Source organism: Chiloscyllium plagiosum, chromosome 23 (assembly GCF_004010195.1).
Source record: "Chiloscyllium plagiosum isolate BGI_BamShark_2017 chromosome 23, ASM401019v2, whole genome shotgun sequence".
NCBI lineage: Eukaryota > Metazoa > Chordata > Chondrichthyes > Orectolobiformes > Hemiscylliidae > Chiloscyllium > Chiloscyllium plagiosum.
This window is the reverse complement of record NC_057732.1, coordinates 52,843,034-52,863,930: the sequence shown is the minus strand read 5'-3', so window position 1 is coordinate 52,863,930 and position 20,897 is coordinate 52,843,034. Positions and strand designations below refer to the sequence as shown.

Here is a 20,897-nt window from a genome sequence, read left to right as displayed (position 1 = left end):
GTCTCCCCTTCCATTGCGCTGTAACTCGGTCTCCCCTTCCATTGCGCTGTAACTCGGTCTCCCCTTCCATTGCGCTGTAACTCGGTCTCCCCTTCCATTGCGCTGTAACTCGGTCTCCCCTTCCATTGCGCTGTAACTCGGTCTCCCCTTCCATTGCGCTGTAACTCGGTCTCCCCTTCCATTGCGCTGTAACTCGGTCTCCCCTTCCATTGCGCTGTAACTCGGTCTCCCCTTCCATTGCGCTGTAACTCGGTCTCCCCTTCCATTGCGCTGTAACTCGGTCTCCCCTTCCATTGCGCTGTAACTCGGTCTCCCCTTCCATTGCGCTGTAACTCGGTCTCCCCTTCCATTGCGCTGTAACTCGGTCTCCCCTTCCATTGCGCTGTAACTCGGTCTCCCCTTCCATTGCGCTGTAACTCGGTCTCCCCTTCCATTGCGCTGTAACTCGGTCTCCCCTTCCATTGCGCTGTAACTCGGTCTCCCCTTCCATTGCACTGTAACTCAGTCTCCCCATCCATTGCGCTGTAACTCGGTCTCCCCATCCATTGCACTGAGAAGGGAATCAATTGAAACAGTTAAATAAATGGAACTGGCTGAACTATCACACCAGCTGTTTGTTAAACAAAATTTATTACTGTTCAGCTCATTCGAGATCTAAACCTTTCATCGACTGTTCAAAACTTCCAAATTACCTAGTTCTTACGACAGTCTGCGAATGGTCCATGGAAATATTGACATCATCAGTGGTAATGTGTTGTAGCCAGGCTGATGTATAAACCTATTACAGATTGCTGTCTGTTTCAAATGTCCAGTAACTTACGATATCACTGTTTTTAATTATGGTGAAACCCGCTAATTAATCCGTTGGCTTTGAAGAGCCTCTGCTCGGATCTGCAACAGACGTCGAGTGGCTATTCTCAAAGTTCATCATGTGTATTCCACAAAATCTCTGGGGGCTCCAGTAGAATTGGCAGTTCCACAGGATGTTGAGTTGACGAGGGGGCTCAGTTAGCTTGGTCCACCCAGTGGCTGGGTTGTGATGCAGTGTGATGCTAACAGCCTGGGGTCGATTCCCGCACCGGCTGAGGTCACCATGAAGGATTCTCCTACCCAACCTCTTCCCCTCCCCTAACCCTGAAACTATCACCAGATACTTCTGTGTACTGAGAGAGTGGGACTGTGGTCACTTTACCATTAGGCCTAACAGTCCAATTTTGGCGAGTTCACTCAAGTGAAGAGTCCTGAACCCAATTTGTATTAATTACAATCAATGGATAATCACACAGAGTGCTTCGGTTTCTGAGATTAACCCGTCTACCCGTCTTGGGGTGGCACGGTGGCTCAGTGGTTAGCACTGCTGCCTCACAGCATCAGGGTCCCAGGTTTGATTCCAGCCTTGGAGTCTGTGTGGAGTTTGCACATTCTCCCTGTGTCTGTGTGGGTTTCCTCCGGGTGCTCCGGTTTCCTCCCACAGTCCAAAGATGTGCGAGTGAGGTAAATTGGCCATGCTAAATTGCCTGTAGTGTTAGGTGCATTAGTCAGAGGGAAATGGGTCTGGGTGGGTTACTCTTCGGAGGGTTGGTGTGGACTGGTTGGGCCGAAGGACCTGTTTCCACACTGTAGGGAATCTAATCTACAACGTCTTTCTGGTAAGTTGAAAAGTTCTCCAGTGTGCACCATAGTTGGGAAAAGGAACAAGGACAGAGCTCCGTTGACATGCTATCCCTCTTCACATTTTCTGGTGTTAACATTGGGAGAGTTTGATGTGGCGAGAGATCAGAGGGTTAACGCGTATGTGGAGCTGTTTGCTTAGACCACACACTGCTAGGAGCATGGTAGCTGCTGTCTCATTGCTGCTGAATAGCTGGTGTTGCGTTTTGCTGATACCTTGCTGCTGTCTTTAGAATCTTCTCTGAAACCACTGCTTCAAGGTTGAGCTAAGAGACGTAGTCACTGTTCTTTTATTTTTTATCTAATTAAGCTTTTCTCTCTCCCACTTCCCCCCTCCTCCCTCCACCACCACCACCACCACCAATCCCTCCCTCTCTGTGCTGCATTTATTTTCTGTTGCACAGCTGATTGCAGGCTGTATTTAAGCATTGTTCTGGCATGTCCCATTTTTTTGTTTTCTGTTGCTGATTCTAGGTGCATGGATGCTCTTCAACAGGAAAACAGGAAGGTCAGAAACTTGCTTAACGTGAGGGGGTTTGCACATATCTCAGTTGGAGCAGAGGACCATGGCTGTGCAACTTGCTGCTGAGCCTACTTTCAGTTTACTCACGGTAAGTGATTCTGCTGAACTGACACATTCTGCACTGCTGTGATTTCACACCATCTCTTTGAAGATTTGTCTTGTATTTTGCTGTTCAGCAACATCCTGGGTTTGTCGTGCATGATGCAAACCCCTCATTTTGCTTTTGGACCTCTTCAGGTAATACACAGTGATGAGGTTTTTGTGGCTTTTTGTAAATAAATGAGTGAAGCCCTGAGTTGATCAGGGCTTGCCACCCACAGAAGCTGTCATAATTTCTCAGGGGAATGCTCAGCCTAGGCTCATTAGGCAGCTCAAGAACACGGTGTAAAAGAGGTGCAATGCTACAGAAATGTTCTTTGCATTTACAGTCAAAATCTTTAACTACCTTTCCATATACACATGGCTAGAAAGGTTTGGTTAATTTTTTGTGGAGAAGATAAAATTTCTATGATCTACTTTGGCTGTTTGAGTATATGTTTGTCTGTGTGTGTGTTTTTTGTGTATGTATTTAAGTGTGTGTCTGTTTGAGAGTGTTTGTTTGTGTATGTACGTGATTCAGTGTACTGTAATGTGTGTGTGTGTGTGTGTGAGTATGTGTTACAGAGTTGTACAGCATGGAAACAGACCCTTCAGTCTAACCAGTCCATGCCGAACACATCCCAAACTAAACTAGTCCCAGCTGCCTGCATTTGGTCCATATCTCTCCAAACCTTCCTTACTCATGAACTTATACAAATGTCTTTTAAACGTTATAACTATACCAACATCCACCACTTTCTCAGGAAGTTCATTCCACACGCAACCCACTCTCTGTGTAAAAGAAGTTGCCCCAATGTCTTTTTAAAATCTTTCTCCTCTCATCTTAAATATTGGCCCCCTAGTTTTGAAATCCACCATCCTAGGGAAAAGACATTTGCTACTCATCTTATCTACGCCCCTCTATATTTTATGAACCTCTATAAGGTCACTCCTCAACCTCCTCCGCTCCAGTGAGAGAAGTCCCAGCCTATCCAGCCTCTCCACATAACTCAAACTCTCCATACCTGGCAGCATTCTGGTAAATCTTTTCTGACCCCTTTCTAGCTTAATAATATGTGTGTGTGTGTCACGCGCACACAGGCATGACTGTGTGCAGAAGTTTCTGACAGAAACAACATACCGAATGATATTAGGGCTTAGCTGAGTAACCCTGTGTTACTTACCCCGGTGAATGAACTGTGCCTTTGTGCTGTTAGAAGAACCAATTCTTAATTGTCCAGCTGATGAAGGTCTTTTGTACAAAGACAAAGGCTGGCAGTCTGGTTATGGCAAGGAGCAAAGACATTGTTCCAGCCTGTGGCTGGCTTCGACTGGGAGATCCACATGATGTCATACGGCAGATCTTGCTCATTGTTGTTTTGATAATCTCAGAATTAAAACATGATTGCGTATGGACAACACAATATCATTTTGCAAACAAAATGTTGCTGTTTTTGCTTATTGTTTTATGACGTCATGTAAGAGAAAATAAAAAAGCTCTACGACCACTTAATTAATTCCGTTCAGATTCTCACATCTGCAGCTAATAAATGTTGAAAGGCAGCGAAGTGTGTGGGGTGAGCTTTTTGTGATGTGAGATCACTGGGGTGGTTACGAATAGAGATAAGTGACTCTTTCACAAGTGCCTGGTGATGCAGCGCTGGTGGGTACCTCATTGCACCAACTGGTGGGATGGCACCAGTCACTTTGCACACGACCAAAGTCTTTAAGGTGACAGTTGATCAAGTTAAAAAGAAGCCCAGTAGAATTATGCATTACTGTAAGAGATATGACAACAACAAGGTACCTATTAAACTGCCATCTGTTTCTGCCCACAACAGCTGCAGAGCTGATAGACAGACTGACTTGTCATTTGAGTTTGATAGACATTAAAAGGTGCTACAGGAAGAAGCAGTGACTGTGCCAGCATCTTGAGGACGTACAATTCCCAGCCACACGCCCAAGAACAGCTCACAATTCTTCCAAATGTTTGGGTGACAAGGTGGTCAGTGTAGGTTTCATGGACTGGTAAAAGCGGTTGAATAACTAAAGTTAACAAAAATTAATGTTTCCTCGTAGCGTGCATTGTCAGCACAGTATGTGGGATATCCAAGATTGAGAATGGATGCACCGGGGGCTCTGATCTGGATGATAGAGATATTCCTGCGACTGACTCCTTCCCAGTGCTGCCTGCATCCCAGTGTTGGGGAAGGACACTGTGCTCACAGAGTGTTGCAGCTGGTAGTTTAGCTGGGTATAAGCTAGCTAAAGGGGGAGGCTGGAAACTGGGCATGTTGAAAGCAAAGTTCAGACACTTACAAACAAATTCATCTCTAAATGTTGAGACATTGGAATGAGCTCCCCACCTCTGTAACTGGATCCTCCATTTCCTGACCCACAGACCACAATCAGTAAGGATAAGCAACAACACGTCCTCTGCCATAATCCTCAACACCATTACCCTACAAGACTGCGTACTCAGCCCCTTACTATATCCTTGTACACTCATGACTGTGCAGCCAAATTTCGCCCCAGCTCCATTTACAAACTTGCTGATGACACCAGTGTTGTAGGTGTGATCTCAAACAGAATACAGGATCGAGGTGGAATGCTTGGCATGGTGTAGAGACAACACTCTCTCCCTCAATGTCAGCAAAAGGAAGGAGCTGGTCATTAACTTCAGGAAGTGGAGTGGAGACCACGCCCCTGTCTGTATCAGTGGGGCTGAGGGGGAGATGGTCGAGAGGGTCAGGTTCCTGGGAGTGATCATCACCCACAATCTGTCCTGGTCCACCCACATTGACATGATGGTCAAGACAGCACAACAACATCTCTGCTTCCTCAGGAGGCTAAGGAAATGCAGCATGTCAACAAAAACTCTTACCACTTTTTATAGATGCACCATAGAAAGCAGCCCATCACAGCTTGGTTTGGCAACTGCTCTGCCCAGGACCACAAAGAACTACAGAGTTGTGAACCCACCCCAGTCCATCACCCAAACCAGCCTCCCAACCACTGGCTCCATCTACACTTCCTGCTGCCTTGGGAAAGCAGCCAACATCATCAACGACCCCTCCCAACCTGGTGATACTCTTGTCCACCTGCTTCCATTGGACAGAAGATAGAAAAATTTAAAAACACGTACCAATAGATTCAAGAACAGCTTCTTCCCCGCTGTTATCAGACTTTTGAATGGACCTCTCAAATGTTAATGATGATCTCTCTCTGCACCTTCTCTGTGGCTGTAACACTGTATTCTGCACTCTGTTCTGTTACCCTGGTACAATCTGCCTGTATAGTACACAAAACAACTTTTCACTGTATCTAACATGTGACAATAATAAATTTATCAATCAATAAATAAATCAATCCATTACGATAAAACCTACCACTCTGGCTGTGCCTGAAGGAAATGAATAAGTCACATTTAGATATATATCATGCATTTATTTCTTCAGTCATTGATACTTCTTAAATCCCTCTGTCTTCCTTTGTTGCTGTTTCTGTTTCTCCTTGGGACCAGTTGTAAACTCATCCCTCGATCAGTGGTAATGATGGGAAAAGGAAGGGGGTCTAAGATTATAGGAGAGTGATGTGGGTTTGCCCCATGCCCCCCACTCTGCACCAGCATTAATGAGCTGGCTCCACCCATGGGAAAGTCGCTGCCCCATTGGAAGTGGGGTTTTCTTTAAAGGTGACATGTTTAAAGGTCAGTCAGGACATTCACACACACTCTCACACACAGTCCTGCACAAATTCACACTCATTCACTCAAATTCACACACACACCCTCACAAATTCACACCCTAATTTGCGCCCTTGCAAATTCACACCCTCATAAATTCGCATACTGATAAATTCACACCCTCGCAAATTCACAGACTCTCAAACTCACACAAACTCGGATTCATATATTCACACACTGTCAAATTCACACGCACACAATTACAATGCCCACACTCACTCACAAATTCATACACCTACAAATAAATATCTGATCGTTAATGCAGTCAGAAATTGCCAAACCTCTTTATGTTCACATTCACATCTACATTTGAAGGTTTTGCTCCAATGTATATATTTTTACAGGTGATAAAGAGAAAGACAAAGAGAAGAGCTGATGTGTCAGAGTCATCCTTTTTTTTGCATTATTCCAGCTGCAAGGTTTTGCCAACTTTTAAAGCAGGATAATTGCTTGTTCCCTATTTCCTTGGTGTTAGCAAAATCACAGCATCTCACTCACTTGACCCACCAACACCATCTACACAGAAATTAGATACAAAAGAAGAAAGAAAGTTACAAGGAGTAATTTGTCTCATACTTTTTCTTTGTAGCAGGTCTGCAGTTTCTTAGTTGAGTTGATGCTTTAGCTGGAGTGAATGACTTGAAGAGCAGAGATTTCTTGTGAGCTGTGAGTTTTCTTGTAATTGTCTTGTCCGGAGTTGTATATCTTATAAACATGAAGTTGGAACATATTGGAAGGGGGCCCCCTATTTCAAGGGATTGTTATTTGTTATCATTATTTTGGCTGCTTGACTGCAGCTGGTCTCCTGGATTCTAATGATCTCCGTGTGGATCCTCTGATGAAATTACGTCTTTCAAGCTTTTGTTGTTATAGTTTAAAGCAACTGACCAATATGGCTACATTACCCATGTAAGCTTGTATGAAGTGCCTCGTCATTTTCCAAAGAAAATGGTGGGTTGCATCAGTTGGCATCCTTTGGTTGCCGCTTTTCAGTTTGAATTTGCGAATATCTTTGTGGTTAAAGAGAAGGTTAAAATAGCACAATTACCAATCAACAGGTTTTATTTATGTATGTGCTGCACACGTAGGGTTTTGATAGGATCTGCTTAAGCATTTTAAATTGGTTTCAAGAAAGAGCATGGAGTTTAATGTTAAGATCCCAGCTGGCATTACTACTGAACAAGGCAGATTCCAGACTGAAATCCTGGCTCAACGGATGACATTTGTTTTATTTTTTGGTTTTAATGGTTCTCTCACTGAAATACAAAAACACAATGCTGCTGGTTTGGGCTTAATAATAAAACAAAAGTTAATTACACAAACAAAATGAAGATAAAATAGAATAAATTCAACAATTCACATGTAACCCCTTCTTTCATACAACTGGGTTTAGACTTCTCAGCTTCAACTAACCCCTCCTGGGCATTACTAAATACTTCTGGGCTGGAACTTTTAAATTAAATGCCTTACACTGAGATCTCTTTCTTACCAACCCTAAATTATTTTCCTTTCTCAGGAACAACTGTATTACAAATCTGGCTTGAGACTAGATCTCAACAAAAACCACTAAACTGAAATGCAAAAACTTCTTTTCAAGCCCTGTGTTTCTGCTAAGCTCCAAAACTCGTAAACTCTCAAAATGTATACAAAACCCCATTACACTCTGGGAAGTCTCTCTTCATACTGTGTTTTAAAAGAATCCACCATGGCTACACATGTGGTGGCTCAGTGCTTAGCACTGTGGCCTCACAGTGCCAGGGACCCGGGTTCGATTCCAGCCTTGGGTGACTGTCTGTGTGGAGTTTGCACATTCTCCTCGTGTCTGTGTGGGTTTCTTCCAGGTGTTCCAGTTTCCTCCCAAAATCCAAAGATGTACAGGTTAGGGTGGATTGGTTATGCTGAATTGCCCATAATGCCCAGGGATGTGCAAGCTAGGTGTGTTAGCCATGGGAAATTGTGAGGTTACAGGGAGAGGGTGGGTAGGCTGGGATGCTCTTTCGAGGGTTGGTGCAGACTTGATGGGCTGAATGGCCTCTTTCCACACTGAGGGATGCTATGATAATTAATGATTTCAAGTTAATCATTCGACCACTTCAGATTCACAGATATATTGCACTCATTCAAAATCCAAACTTGAAACTAAATGATTGTAAAATATATATAAATCACACAGCATCAGCTTGGAATGTGCCATTTTGTTTCCTCTTGAGTTGATAGAGTGTTTTACTCCTTGAGAGAAGGCAGGTGATTCTTGAGTAGCGACACTGGGCAGCCTTTATCTTTTACCATTTTAATGTAGCTTTAAAAAAAGCTTTGTAATACTGTCACGATTGTTCTGTGCACGACATAACAAAGGTGCTGATTTCATACCTATTCATTATCTCTGCAAACTTCACTGAAGAGCGGAATTATTACAGTGCAAATCTAGGCATCATTACCTAGTGACAACCCCTTTCCTTTATCCATACACACTGATTTGCTAATTTCATTGAAATAACCATGCAGTGCCTCTCTTGAATGCTTTAATTGAACCTGCCTCCATCACATTTCCAGGCAGTGCTTTCCACACCCTAACCACTCACTGTGTGAAAGAAACCTTTCCCTTACGTCACCCTTGCTTCTTGCGCACATCACTTTAAATCTATGCCCCTCTCGTTGTTCTTCCTTTTTCAACGTAATAGACATCAGCTCTTTGTGATAGAAGGCTGAGGACAGAATCTGAAACAATCACACAAAGTGCGTCTGTTAAGAGAAAAACAGAGTTAATGTTTTGAATATGGTTTAAATCTTCTTCAGAAGAAAAGTCTTTTCCAAGGATTCTTAAGAAGAGTCATACTGGACTCAAACCATTCAAGAATTCAAGAATTTTCCTTTCTCAACCTTGGATACATACATTGTTCCCTAGTATCTGGGAAGGGAAATCAAAACATTAACAATCCCTTCTCCTTTTCTCTGCCTTCAATGGATAATGCTTTATTCTAAATTTCTGCCCCTAATATTAATCCTCCCATAAGGAAATCCTCCTCAGGTAAGGAAAGACCCCAGTAGAAATGATACATTGCCAACTGTATCGAATGTTTTGATAGTTGACCTACTGGAGTCAGGCTCATGCCCGAAACGTCGATTCTCCTGCTCCTTGGATGCTGCCTGACCTGCTGCGCTTTTCCAGCAACACATTTTTAGCAACTGGAGTCAAAGCAGTATCGCACTGAGAATGCAGCTGATTCAGGTGAATATTCTGGGACAATGGTTAAAGTTATTCTGAATATTTTCTGACTAACCCTTTACTGAGGCAGGTGGAAACCTGGCTGAATCTTTTCTTAATTGGTTTGAGTGCCACCAGTGGTTGAATATTTTGATTGTGGAGAGAATTGACTTTGAGCTGTCAACTGCCTTTTCACACTGTTGCTGATGTTAATAGAGAACAGGTCAGATCCCAAAATGAAAATTTGCTCGTTAGCTCCTTCCTGCCATTTATTTTTGCCATAGAGGTCAATTACTGAACACATTCACAAGAGGCTGCCATTGTACTTTTAACACAAAGAATAAAACATATCTGAAACCTGAAAGGGTTCAGAAAAGATTGACAAGGATGTTGCCAAGGTTGGAGGTTTTGAGCGAAAGGGAGAGGCTGAACAGGCTGGGGCTGTTTTCCCTGGAGCGTCGGAGGCTGAGGGGTGATCTTATAGAGGTTTATAAATTCATGAGGGGGACGAATAGGGTTAATAGACATGATCTTTTCACTGGGGTAGGGGAGTCCAGAACTGGAGGGCATAAGTTTAGAGTGAGAGGGGAAATATTTAAAAGGGGCAACTTTTTCATGCAGAGGGTGGTGTGTATATGGATTGAACTGCCAGAGGAATTGGTACAATTACAACATTTAAAAGGCATCTGGGTGGGTATATGAATAGGAAAGGTTTGGAGAGATATGGGCCAAGTGCTGACAAATGTGACTAGATTAGGTTGGGATATCTGGTTGGCATGGACGAGTTGGACTGAAGGGTGTGCTTCTGTGATGTACATCTCTATGACTCTATGAGAAAGGAAACATGAACTGTATTACAGCAAAAAGCTTGGAAAGATTTCATTATAAGCACCAGAAAAGGATTCAACTTCACATGATTCCTTTTACCTGAGCATTATCACCCAAAGCTCAGTGAAGGGTCTCCATTATGTCCACACTAACACGTCTTGCTTGGGCTGGTACAGCTGCACCTGGTTTCCTTCTGGTGAATTTCTGTTCATTCATTGGAAATTTCTTCTCAGCTGGGATCTCTCCAAGAAACACCTGAAAGAATTTGCAAACGAAGCTCACTGTGACTTTAATTTCAGAGCTAACAGACGGGTTCCCTGGACTCAGTCTCCAGCGGTTTTGTAGGATTTCTTATTTGAGAGTCCTGCCTCCACACTCTGGCGCACCTACCTTTCTGGAATCTTCTGTCTTTTTGATCTGTTACTGGATGCTGCTATTGGAGGATTTTTTTCAACTTTTAATCGCCATTTTCCCACATCTCTGTACAGCAGGGCTTATAAAAGCTTATTAAAAATGCAAACACACAGGCCTCCAGGATCAAGCCTACAAACACAACAATAACATGAAGCAAGTATGCCTCACCCTTCCCTAATACAGAAAATATAAATATAAATCAGCTTAAACATTGTTCCCACCAACACCCCATGTGTTCTTCTGAGGGGAAATGCTTATCGGTCATTGTGCATATATGGATTTGCAGATGATGACCTTGCCCTGGGGTTAGAATAGTCTGAAAATCGTTAATAGGTGTGTTGAGAAGACAAGAAGCAGTGTTTTATACTCTCGACAGTCAGAGGCCGTGTTATAGGGAAGGCGAGAGAGAGAAGCAGCACAATTGTTCTGCCGAGCACACTCTGTCATGCAGCAAGATCCAGGCTGGACTTACCTCACCATCCTGCAGTATCTCCGTATCTCATTAACTCCCTCAGCAGCCAGAAAGCTGAGTGATGGAGCATCCCTAATTCTCTGGGAATAGTGAATTCCACAAAGAATCACAAGCCTCTGAGTGAAGAAATTTCCCCGTTAATGGAGGGAACTGTGGAATGCAAAAAAAAATTCTTAAGCTACTAAATAGAAGTGAATAAAGTTATGAGATACATGGATAGGGTTGACGGTCAGAATCTTTTCCCAGAGTTGAAATGTGTACACTGAGGAAATGACAGAGTTGATTGATGAGGGAAGGGCTTTTAATATCATATACAGGACTTCAGTAAGGCATTTGATAAGGTTCCCCATGGTAGGCTGATGAAGGAAGTGAAGTCACATGGGGTCCAGTGTGTACTAGCTAGATGGATAGAGAACTGGTTGGGCAACAGGAGACAGAGAGTAGCCGTAGAAGGGAGCTTCCACGGGGATCCATGCTGGGACCACTGTTGTTTGTGATATACATAAATGATCTGGAGGAAGGTATAGGTGGTCTGATTAGCAAGTTTGCAGGTGACGCTAAGATTGGCGGAGTAGCAGATAATGAAGGGGACTGTCAGAGAATAAAACAGAATACAGATAGATTGGAGATTTGGGCAGAGAAATGGCAGATGGAGTTCAATCTGGCAAATGCAAGATGATATATTTTGGAAGATCCAATTCAAGAGGGAACTGTATAATAAATGAAGAAGTCGTGGGGAGAAATGATCTCCAGAGAGATCTGGGTGTTCAGGTCCATTGTTCCTTGAAGGTGGCAGTGCAGGTCAGTAGAGTGGTCAAGAAGGCATACGGCATGCTTTCCTTCATTGAACGGGATATTGAATACAAGAGTTAGCAGGCCATGTTAGTGTTGTATAGGACTTTGGTTCAGCTACATTTGGAATACTGTGTACAGTTCTGGTCACCACATTACCAAAAGGATGTGGATACTTTAGAGAGGGTTCACCAGAATGTTGCCTGGTATGGAGGGTGCTGGCTATGAGGAGAGGTTGAGTAGATTAAGATTATTTTCATTAGAAAGATGGAGGTTGAGGGGGAACGTGATTGAGGTCTACAAAATCATGAGAAGTATAGATAGGGTGGATAACAAGAAACTTTTTTCCCAGAGCGGGGAACTCAATTACCAGGGGCATGAGTTCAAAGTGAGAGGGGAAAGGTTTAGGGGAGATATGCGTGGAAAGTTCTTTACGGAGAAGGTGGTGGGTACCTGGAACATGTTGCCAGTGGAGGTGGTAGAGGCGGGAACGATAGCATTATTGAAGATGTATCTAGACAGATACATGAATGGGCAGGGAGCAGAGGGATACAGATCCTTAGGAAAATAGGTGACAGGTTTAGATAGAGGATCTGGATCGGCGCAGGCTTGGAGGGCCGAAGGGCCTGTGCCTGTGCTGTAATTTTCTTTGTTCTTTGTTCTAGGAGACATGTATTTAAGATGAGAGGGGAAAGTTCAAAGGAGATGTGAGGGGCAGGTTTTTTACACAGAGAGTGGTAGGAGTGTGGAACACATTGCCAGGGGTGGAGGCAGATACGACAGGGGCATTTAAGAGGCTTTTAGATAAGCACATGGATATGCAAGGAACGGAGGGATATGGACCAAGGGCAGGCAGAAGGGAATGGTTTAATTTGGCATTACATTCGGCACAACATTGTGGGCCGAAGGGCCTGTTCCTGTGCTGTATTGTTCTATGTTCTAAATACACGAGTTTTCCTTGCAGAACCAGCAGCTCCCTTGATGTAGTGAGTGTGCTCGGATTGCTAACCTGCAGCATAGATTTAATTTCCATTATTGTATATAGACAATAAAGTTGAGGTCAAACAGGACCCTTCGTGATTGCAGACAGCTGCCATGACAATGATTTCTCATTTGCACACTGCCTAACGGCCTACTGGCAGTATCAATGTTGAACCCTGCTTAACATATACAGTGCGCACAGCATTTCACATCTGTATGCACCATTCCATCCTAACACAGATACATCCCTCAGCAAATGGACTGTGACTTAATATTGCACTAAGCATGTGCAGAGAGAAAGCAAAATTCAGAATAAATTTAAAATCCATCTAAAAATAAAAAGTAGAAATCTGTAGTGTTGGAGGTTGATCAGTTTCCTCATCAGAAATAGCACGGTCAGAAGTTGCATGACACCAGGTTACAGTCCAACAGGTTTATTTGAAATCACAAGCTTTCCGAGCGTATCCCCTTTGTTAGCCGGATTGCTTGTGATTTCAGGTAAACCTTTTGGACTATAACCTGGTGTAACTTCTGACTTTGTCTATCCCAGTCCAACACTGGCACCTCCACAACAGAAATAACCAAGAATTGGTTACTTTGCAAACTTTGATAGGGTTGGGGGAGGGGGAGAAGGGTTAAGCGAATAAACATCAGTTTGTCCTTCAGTGGTTGCAAGGTGAAGTATTATTTTCTGCCAGTGCTCAGTGCACTTCCTGTGTTCAATAGAGTTTGCTTGTCCTTTAAGTGTTCCGATGTCATTACAAATCTAATCAAAGGTTGCATTTTGATACCTGTGGTGTGCTTTTTCTCTATTACTCGGAGTTCCGTGCTGCACTTCAACAAAGAAACATCAGATAGGATGGATCTGGGTAAAAACGGCATTGATTGACAAAATGCATTAACTTTTCCTGTGGATGAGGTCATCGAACTCAGTCACAGAAGAACAGAATTAGCAGGAATCCTGGATCTTTGTCTTGGGCAGTTCTGCAGAGAGCTGTACAACATGGGATCAAGGTTAGGAGTCCATTACACGTGTAGTGAGTAGGTGTCACACTGAGAAGAATGAGATGGGAATTCAGATTAACAGTATGTATTGGGATTGAGTGATTGTGTACATATGAATATTTAGCAATATATTCTATAAGAAAGCATCAATTTGGTTTTGATATATTTGCAAAAATAGATGCTACTGTGTGGGATGGTTTTGTACACACGTGATTATTTCACAGCTTTGCGTTTGCGTGAAGTCTCCCTTTCAGTCGATGTAAGCAGCTGTTCATTGTAGTCCTAATAGGTTAAGTGCTACCCCTTGTGACAAATACTTTTTCTGAATGATTTAGACATTGATGAGGTTCCTTCCTCATGTACTTAAGACTACTGAACGGTAAATTAATTAGTAATGATCTTTGTCACTGTTCAGAGCTAGAAGACTAAGTCACCATTCTCTTTACAATTGTTAAATGAATTTCTGTAAAATAGTGGGGAATAAAATCTCTGAACAAAGTTCTCTTAGCTGATTTGTATCTCAGCCTACCTGTGGCTTTCACTTGGCACACACATCTTATTTTGTTCTAAATTGAGAGGAACTATGTAAAAAAGAATACAAATGATGACATGACAGTGAGAAGCTCACATGAATCAAAGAATCATACAGAAGGGAAGAGGCTTATCAGCCCATCGAGTTTGTTCTGTCAGTGCTATGCTCAGTCTGTGCTAGTCCCACCTTCCTGGAAAAGGCCCATACCTTTCAATGTTATGACAAGCTTGGCTGTAATTATTTTTCAATTCACTGTTTTGATCTGGTATGATCCTAAATGAATTAGTATAAAAATAGCAGGGAGTTCACTTTTAGACAAATGCATTGTGTGTTCACTATTACCGCAAAATATAACTGAAGGTTTATAAAACTATACGTGTATAGTTAATTTGTCCGCTTGCAGTGTTGGTCTATGTGAGTTTATTTATTATAAAGCTTAATAATAGAAGTTCCATATCAATTCTGGGAATTGAATTAAATGTTTCATGGATTAAATTCTTCAAAGGATTTAAAATTCTTTCTACGTGGTCATTGTTCTGTATCTCCGGTGAATGTTGTATGAATACGTGAGCCAGGGGTTGCAGTAATGTTCTCGAGAATCTCTCTCTAGTATACTGAAAATGTACACTGTCATTATTGTAAGGCGACCACTTGGGGATGCTGTTTTGGGGATGTTGAGCATGCTCAATTCACTTCAGATCAAGCAGCAACTATCCTAATTTAACCAGAATGAGAATCCCTACCAACTTCCAAGAAATGAAACTTGAATAAGACTGTAGACGATAAGACATAGGAGCAGAAATTAGGCCATTCAACCCTTCAAGTCTGCTCTGCCATTTAGCCATGGCTGATTAGTTTCTTAACCCCATTCTCCTTCTTTCTCCCTGTCATCCTTCAGTGGTTAGCACTGCTGCCCCACAGCGCCAGAGACCCGGGTTCAATTCCCGCCTCAGGCGACTGACTGTATGGAGTTTGCACATTCTCCCTGTGTCTGCGTGGGTTTCCTCCGGGTGTTCTGGTTTCCTCCCACACTCCAAAAATGTGCAGGTTAGGTGAATTAGCCATACTAAATTGCCCGTAGTGTTAGGTGAAGGGGTAAATGTAAGGGAATGGGTCTGGGTGGGTTCCACTTCGGCGGGTCGGTGTGGACTTGTTGGGCCGAAGAGCCTGTTTCCACTGTGTAAGTAATCTAATCTAATCTAATCTCTGTCTTAAATATACTGAATGAAGAATAGCCAGGTCCAGACAATGCCCCATAAGCTGATACAACGGTTTCATTCTGCTGAATATTTACAGCACCCTAGTTGAGGCTAGATTCTGGCACCGTGGTTTAGGGAGCATGTGAAATCTTTAGAGAAGATGCCGAATCCATTGATTAGCATGACTCCAGAGATGAGGGGTTAATGCCATATTGCCTTGGGAAGCTGGGAGTTTGTACTGCCCTGAGCAGTGAAGGCTTCAAGGGGATTTGAAGGAGATGCTCAAACAGGATTTACAAGGAATCTGAAACAAAAACAGAATTCGCTGGAGAATCTCAGCAGGTCTGGCAGCATTTGTGGAGAGAAAGCAGAGATAATGTTTCAGCTCCAGTTACTCTTGTTCAGAACTGCCTGTAACTGGGGAAAGGTTGATTTATCTGCTGAACATGGGGTGGGAGGAGTAAACGATAGATGGAGATGGAGCCCAGAGAGAGAGAACAACAATTGGGCAGACCAAAGGAATGGGTAAAGGTCAGCCGAATGGAGACCATCAGGAGCTGAAAATGGGGTAGTTGTACCAGCATCAAGGAGCCCTGGCAAAACTGGAATCAGTGGGTATCAGGACAAACTCTCCATTGGTTAGAGTTATACTTGGCACATTGGAAGATTGTCGTGGTTTAATTGAATTGAATTTAATTTATTGTTATGTGTACCGAGACACAGTGAAAAGCTTTGTCTTGCGAGCAATACAGGTACTTCATGTAGTTAAGTAGCATAGGTAGTAAATAATAGGTAAACAGCGGCAAAAACAAAAACACAGGTACAGGCGAATGTTAAGAGCTTGTGAGTCCATTCAGTATTCAGTATTCTAACAACAGTTAGAATTTGTTGTTGGAGGTCAGTCATCTCAGCTTCAGGACATCTCTGCAGGTAGTGTCCTAGGCCCAACCATCTTTAGCAATGACCTTCTCTCCATCATAAGGTCAGAAGTGGGGCACTAATTGCACAATGTCCAGCACCATTCGCAACTCCTCAGACACTGAAGTAGTCTGTGTTCAATGCAACAAGATCTAAATATCCAGGCTTGGACTGATAAGTGGCAAGTAACATTCATGCCACACAAATGCCAGGTTATGACCATCACCAATAAGAGACAATCTAACATTCAGTGGTGTTACCATCACTGAATCCCCCACTATCAACATCCTGAGGTTTACCATAGACCAGAAACTCAACTGGATTCCCTACGTAAACACAGTGGCTACAAGAGCAGGTCAGAGGCTAGGGATACTCTGGTGAGTAACTCACCTCCTGACTCTCCAAAGTCTGTCCACCATCTACAAGGCACAAGTCAGGAGTGTGATGGAATACTCCCCACTTGTCTGGAAGGGTGCAGCTCCAACAACACTCAAGAAGCTCGATGCCATCCAGGATAAAGCAGCCCAGTTGATTGGTACCACATCCGCAGACATCCACTCCCTCACCCACCGACGCTCAGTAGCAGCAGTGTGTACCATCTACAAGATGCACTGCAGAAAATCACCAAGGCTCCTCAGATAGCATCTTCCAAACCCATGACCACTTCCATCTAGAAGGACAAGGGCAGCAGATACATTGGAACCCCACCTCCTACAAGTTCCCCCCAAGCCACTCACCATCCTGACTTAGAAATATATCGCCGTTCCTTCACTGTCGCTGGGTCAGAATCCTGGAATTCCCTCCCTAAGGGCAAAGTGGGTCTCCCTACAGCACATGGACTGCAGTGGTTCAAGAAGACAGTTCACCCCCGCCTTCTCAAGGGGCAACTAGGCACGGGTGATAAACATTGCCCATATCCCATGAATGATTAAAAAAAATGCAGGCCAGGTGATGACAAGGCCTGGTGTGTCGGGGTTGGGGGAGGGACATGCAAGGAGGTGCTCAGGCACTAAAATTATTGAACTTGATATTGTGTTCAGAAAGCTGCAGGGTCCCCAAGTACAAAATGAGGAGCTGTTCTTCCAGCTTGCGCTGAGTCTCTGGGGAGCACTGCAGCAAGCCTGAACAGAGATCTTCGCCAGGGAACAGGGTGGCTGTTAAAGTGGCAGGCAGTGAGAATCTCAGGGTCTTCCTTGTGAACAGGATGTAGGTGTTCTGTAAAACACTCGCCCAGCCTGTGTTTTGTCTCCCCAGTGTAGAGGAGACAGCATTGTGAGCAGTGAATACAGTAGGCTAGGTCAAAAATCACATAACACCAGGTTATAGTCCAACAGGTTTATTTGGAAGAAGCACTGCTCAATCGTCAGGTACCTAGATTGAGTGAACTGCATGTAAAATGCTGCTTCACTGGGAAAGTGTGTCTGGGACCTTGGATACTGAGGACGGAGGAACTAATCAGGCAGGAGTTACACCTTCTCTGATTACAGGGGAAGGTGCCGTGCTGTGTTCAGAGGTAAGTGACTCTCTGTCCCCAGCATGGAGAAACTGGAGAAGTGCAGCTTGATGAGCTTTTCCACGTGGCACAGACCTCACCAGGGCAGGCTCTCCACTTTTCTGGCCAATCAGAGGCTGGTAACTTTGGGAACCTAAAGAGTTGCAGTTGAGGACTTCTTCAGGAAGTATGAGCAGGGCAGTAGTTTACATCAGATTCTCAGGGAGTTTGGTCACAGGAGTTTGAGGCAGGGACAAGATGATGGATTTCATAGGCCACTCGTTTCCCATCTTCTGTGCCTCCAGGGGCTCCTGGATTGGGGCAAATGACCCCAATTTGCCGCTGCCTCGATTGCTTGCTTTTCTGACAGGTAGGTCACCTCATGGTGGAGCCTTTAAGTGTCTGTGAATTGATCTGTTCAGGGCCTTAGTTGCTAACCGCTCAACACAGCCCCCAAGGGTCATACTGACTAAAATGTAATTGGTGAATGAATGAATGAAACCTTTCTTGTCACATATAACTAGGGCGATACAGTGAAAAGTGTTCTGCCACCACAATCTAACTCCAATATGAAGTGCAAAATGAAAGTACTCAAATAGAGTTCATCTTCATCGGCTAGGCTCCCAAACATGGCTCCAGGACTTCTGCAAGGTCCCCACCGCTTCTTGGTAAAAACAGGGACTGCAGATGCTGGAAACCAGAGTCTAGATTAGAGTGGTGCTGGAAAAGCACAGCAGGTCAGGCAGCATCAGAGGAGCAGGAAAATCGATGTTTTGGGCAAAAGAATGGAGGCAGGGTGCATGCAGAGTGGTGAGATAAATGAGAGGGGGGTGCGGGTGGGGAGATGGTAGCAAAGACTACAATAGGTGAATGGGGGTGGGGATGAAAGTCAGAGAGGAGGGTGGAGTGGATAGGTGGAAAGGAAGATAGGCAGATAGGACAGGTCATGGGGACAGTGCTGCGAGTCTGTTTCAGGACATGGTTGAAGAGCTTCAGGGCAGAGGAGATGACCTGGGGGCTGCAGTGAGAGAGAGACTCACTGAGATTCCTGTAGAGAGAGGAGGAAAACTTCTTCAAGGCAGGCATCCTTGCAAGGGGATTCGCAGTAGGGTTAAAATCAATGAGGTAAAAACAAGGGCTGCAGATGCTGGGGACATGTTGTGCTTTTCCAGCACCACTCTAATCTAGACTCTGGTTTGAGGTATGAGCCAAATTGGATTAGATTAATTTAGGATATCTGGTCGGCATGGACGAGTTGGACAAAGGATGTTTCCGTGCTGTATAAATCTTTAATTGCTCAGAATTTGGAATGCTCCGTCTGTTAGAAAATAAGCTAAATGTAACTTCTGAGAAAGGAATAGGAAAAATACATAGAAGAGAAATCTGTTGCAGAAATATGGGGAAAGTGTGAGGTACGTGAAACCACTGGATTGCTCTCTGTAAGGGCTGGCACTACTTGATGGATCGAATGGCCTTCTCTATGCTACGTTAGTGGATCAATGTACAAATGCATGAGTGACATCACAACTACTGGAGACATCTGATAAATATAAAATTTACCAATTTAGTAATTAATACTTGGATGTAACTTTGCTTGCACATGGTGCAGGCTGGGTATGTTACTTTATGAAGAAACACATGCTCCTCTACCCCAGAGGCGAGTGTGAGTTTGGGGGAGCTGGAATCATGGTAGCTACCCCAAACAAAAACAGAGGGATACGTCTGTGGGTGAAAGTGCCACAATCTGAATTAATTGCATTGCAGCTCACCTGCTGTGTCTCGAGAAATGTGAATCTAAGTAACTGAAATTGTGAAAGAACGTCGGGGATTAGAAATAAACTCTTCAAATTTTACAATATATTTATTTTAAATTGCTTTTCATTCATGGGAAATTGCTTGTCGTTCCCCTTACATTGTGCTGAGGAATGGCTGCTGGGAGTGTGCACTGCTTATCAGAACATCCCAGGTCATGTCTCTCCCATCTTACTGCATTTGTTCATCATTTTGTCACTGTGAAAGCTTGCAGTAGCTGCCTGTCACACTAAGTGGTCTCATTGCTGTATAAAAAGATGACTTGATGAAGAAAGCCAGTGTTTTACCACTCTATTTAATTGGTGTCTGTGCAGAACATGTACAAACATAATCTTTGAGCAGTAGAAATGAGAGAATTTGCAATTTTATTGATTAGTTCTTTTTCAAAGAAAACTGTTTGAGTGTCAACGCAAATTTATTTCTTTGAGGAGATGTGCGGTGGAGAAGCAAATAGCGAAAGAAATCCTAATGTGCTTCAATTTTTCAGTTCATGTCTCTCAAGGAAGTGCCCAATTGGAAAAGCAAATCAAAGCTGCTGTTGTCGGCTTGTTCTAACCGGCTTGAATTGTTTATGACAACGATGAGCAACTTATAGTATGACAAGACCTGTCACTACATTATGTCAAAAGTCATAAGTAAACATGATAAATCTCATCTTGCAGGTCTCTTGTCAAACTGCCCTGTGCAGTGCCAGAAGGTAGACTTTATTTAATGCAGTCAACAGAAAATGTCAAGAAAGATTTGCATTTAAGGACGATACCTGGGCTTCAGAGGTTAAGTTATGAGGAGAAATTATACAAAGCAGGCCTGTTTTCTCCAGAATTTAGCAGGTTGAAAGGTGATCTGATCGAAGTCTTCAAGGTACTAACAGGAAAAGACAGGGTAGAGCTGGAAATGTGTTGCTGGAAAAGCGCAGCAGGTCAGGCAGCATCCAGGGAACAGGAGAATCGACGTTTCGGGCATAAGCCCTTTTTCAGGAATGGGAAAAGTTTGTCCAGCAGGCTAAGATAAAAGGTAGGGAGGAGGGACTTGGGAGAGGGGCGTCGGAAATGTGATAGGTGGAAAGAGGTCAAGGTGAGGGTGATAGGTCAGACTGGGGTGGGGGCGGAGAGGTCGGGAAGAAGATCTCAGGTTAGGAAGGCGGTGCTGAATAGTATGGCCAATTCACCTGACCTGCACATCTTTGGACTGTGGGAGGAAACCGGAGCACCCGGAGGAAACCCATGCAGA

At 43.7% G+C, this 20,897-nt stretch overlaps 1 protein-coding gene across 1 annotated transcript in view; it reads left to right on the top strand.

The window, feature by feature from the left end:
• The window catches only part of frmd4a (FERM domain containing 4A), a 721,373-nt gene that overhangs the window by 65,245 nt on the left and 635,231 nt on the right, over positions 1-20,897 (top strand). The window contains exon 2 of the mRNA XM_043714187.1: positions 2,146-2,282. Within this exon, the coding sequence (XP_043570122.1) occupies positions 2,238-2,282 (45 nt within the window). The 5' untranslated portion in view covers positions 2,146-2,237. The remainder of the gene's footprint in view (positions 1-2,145; positions 2,283-20,897) is intronic.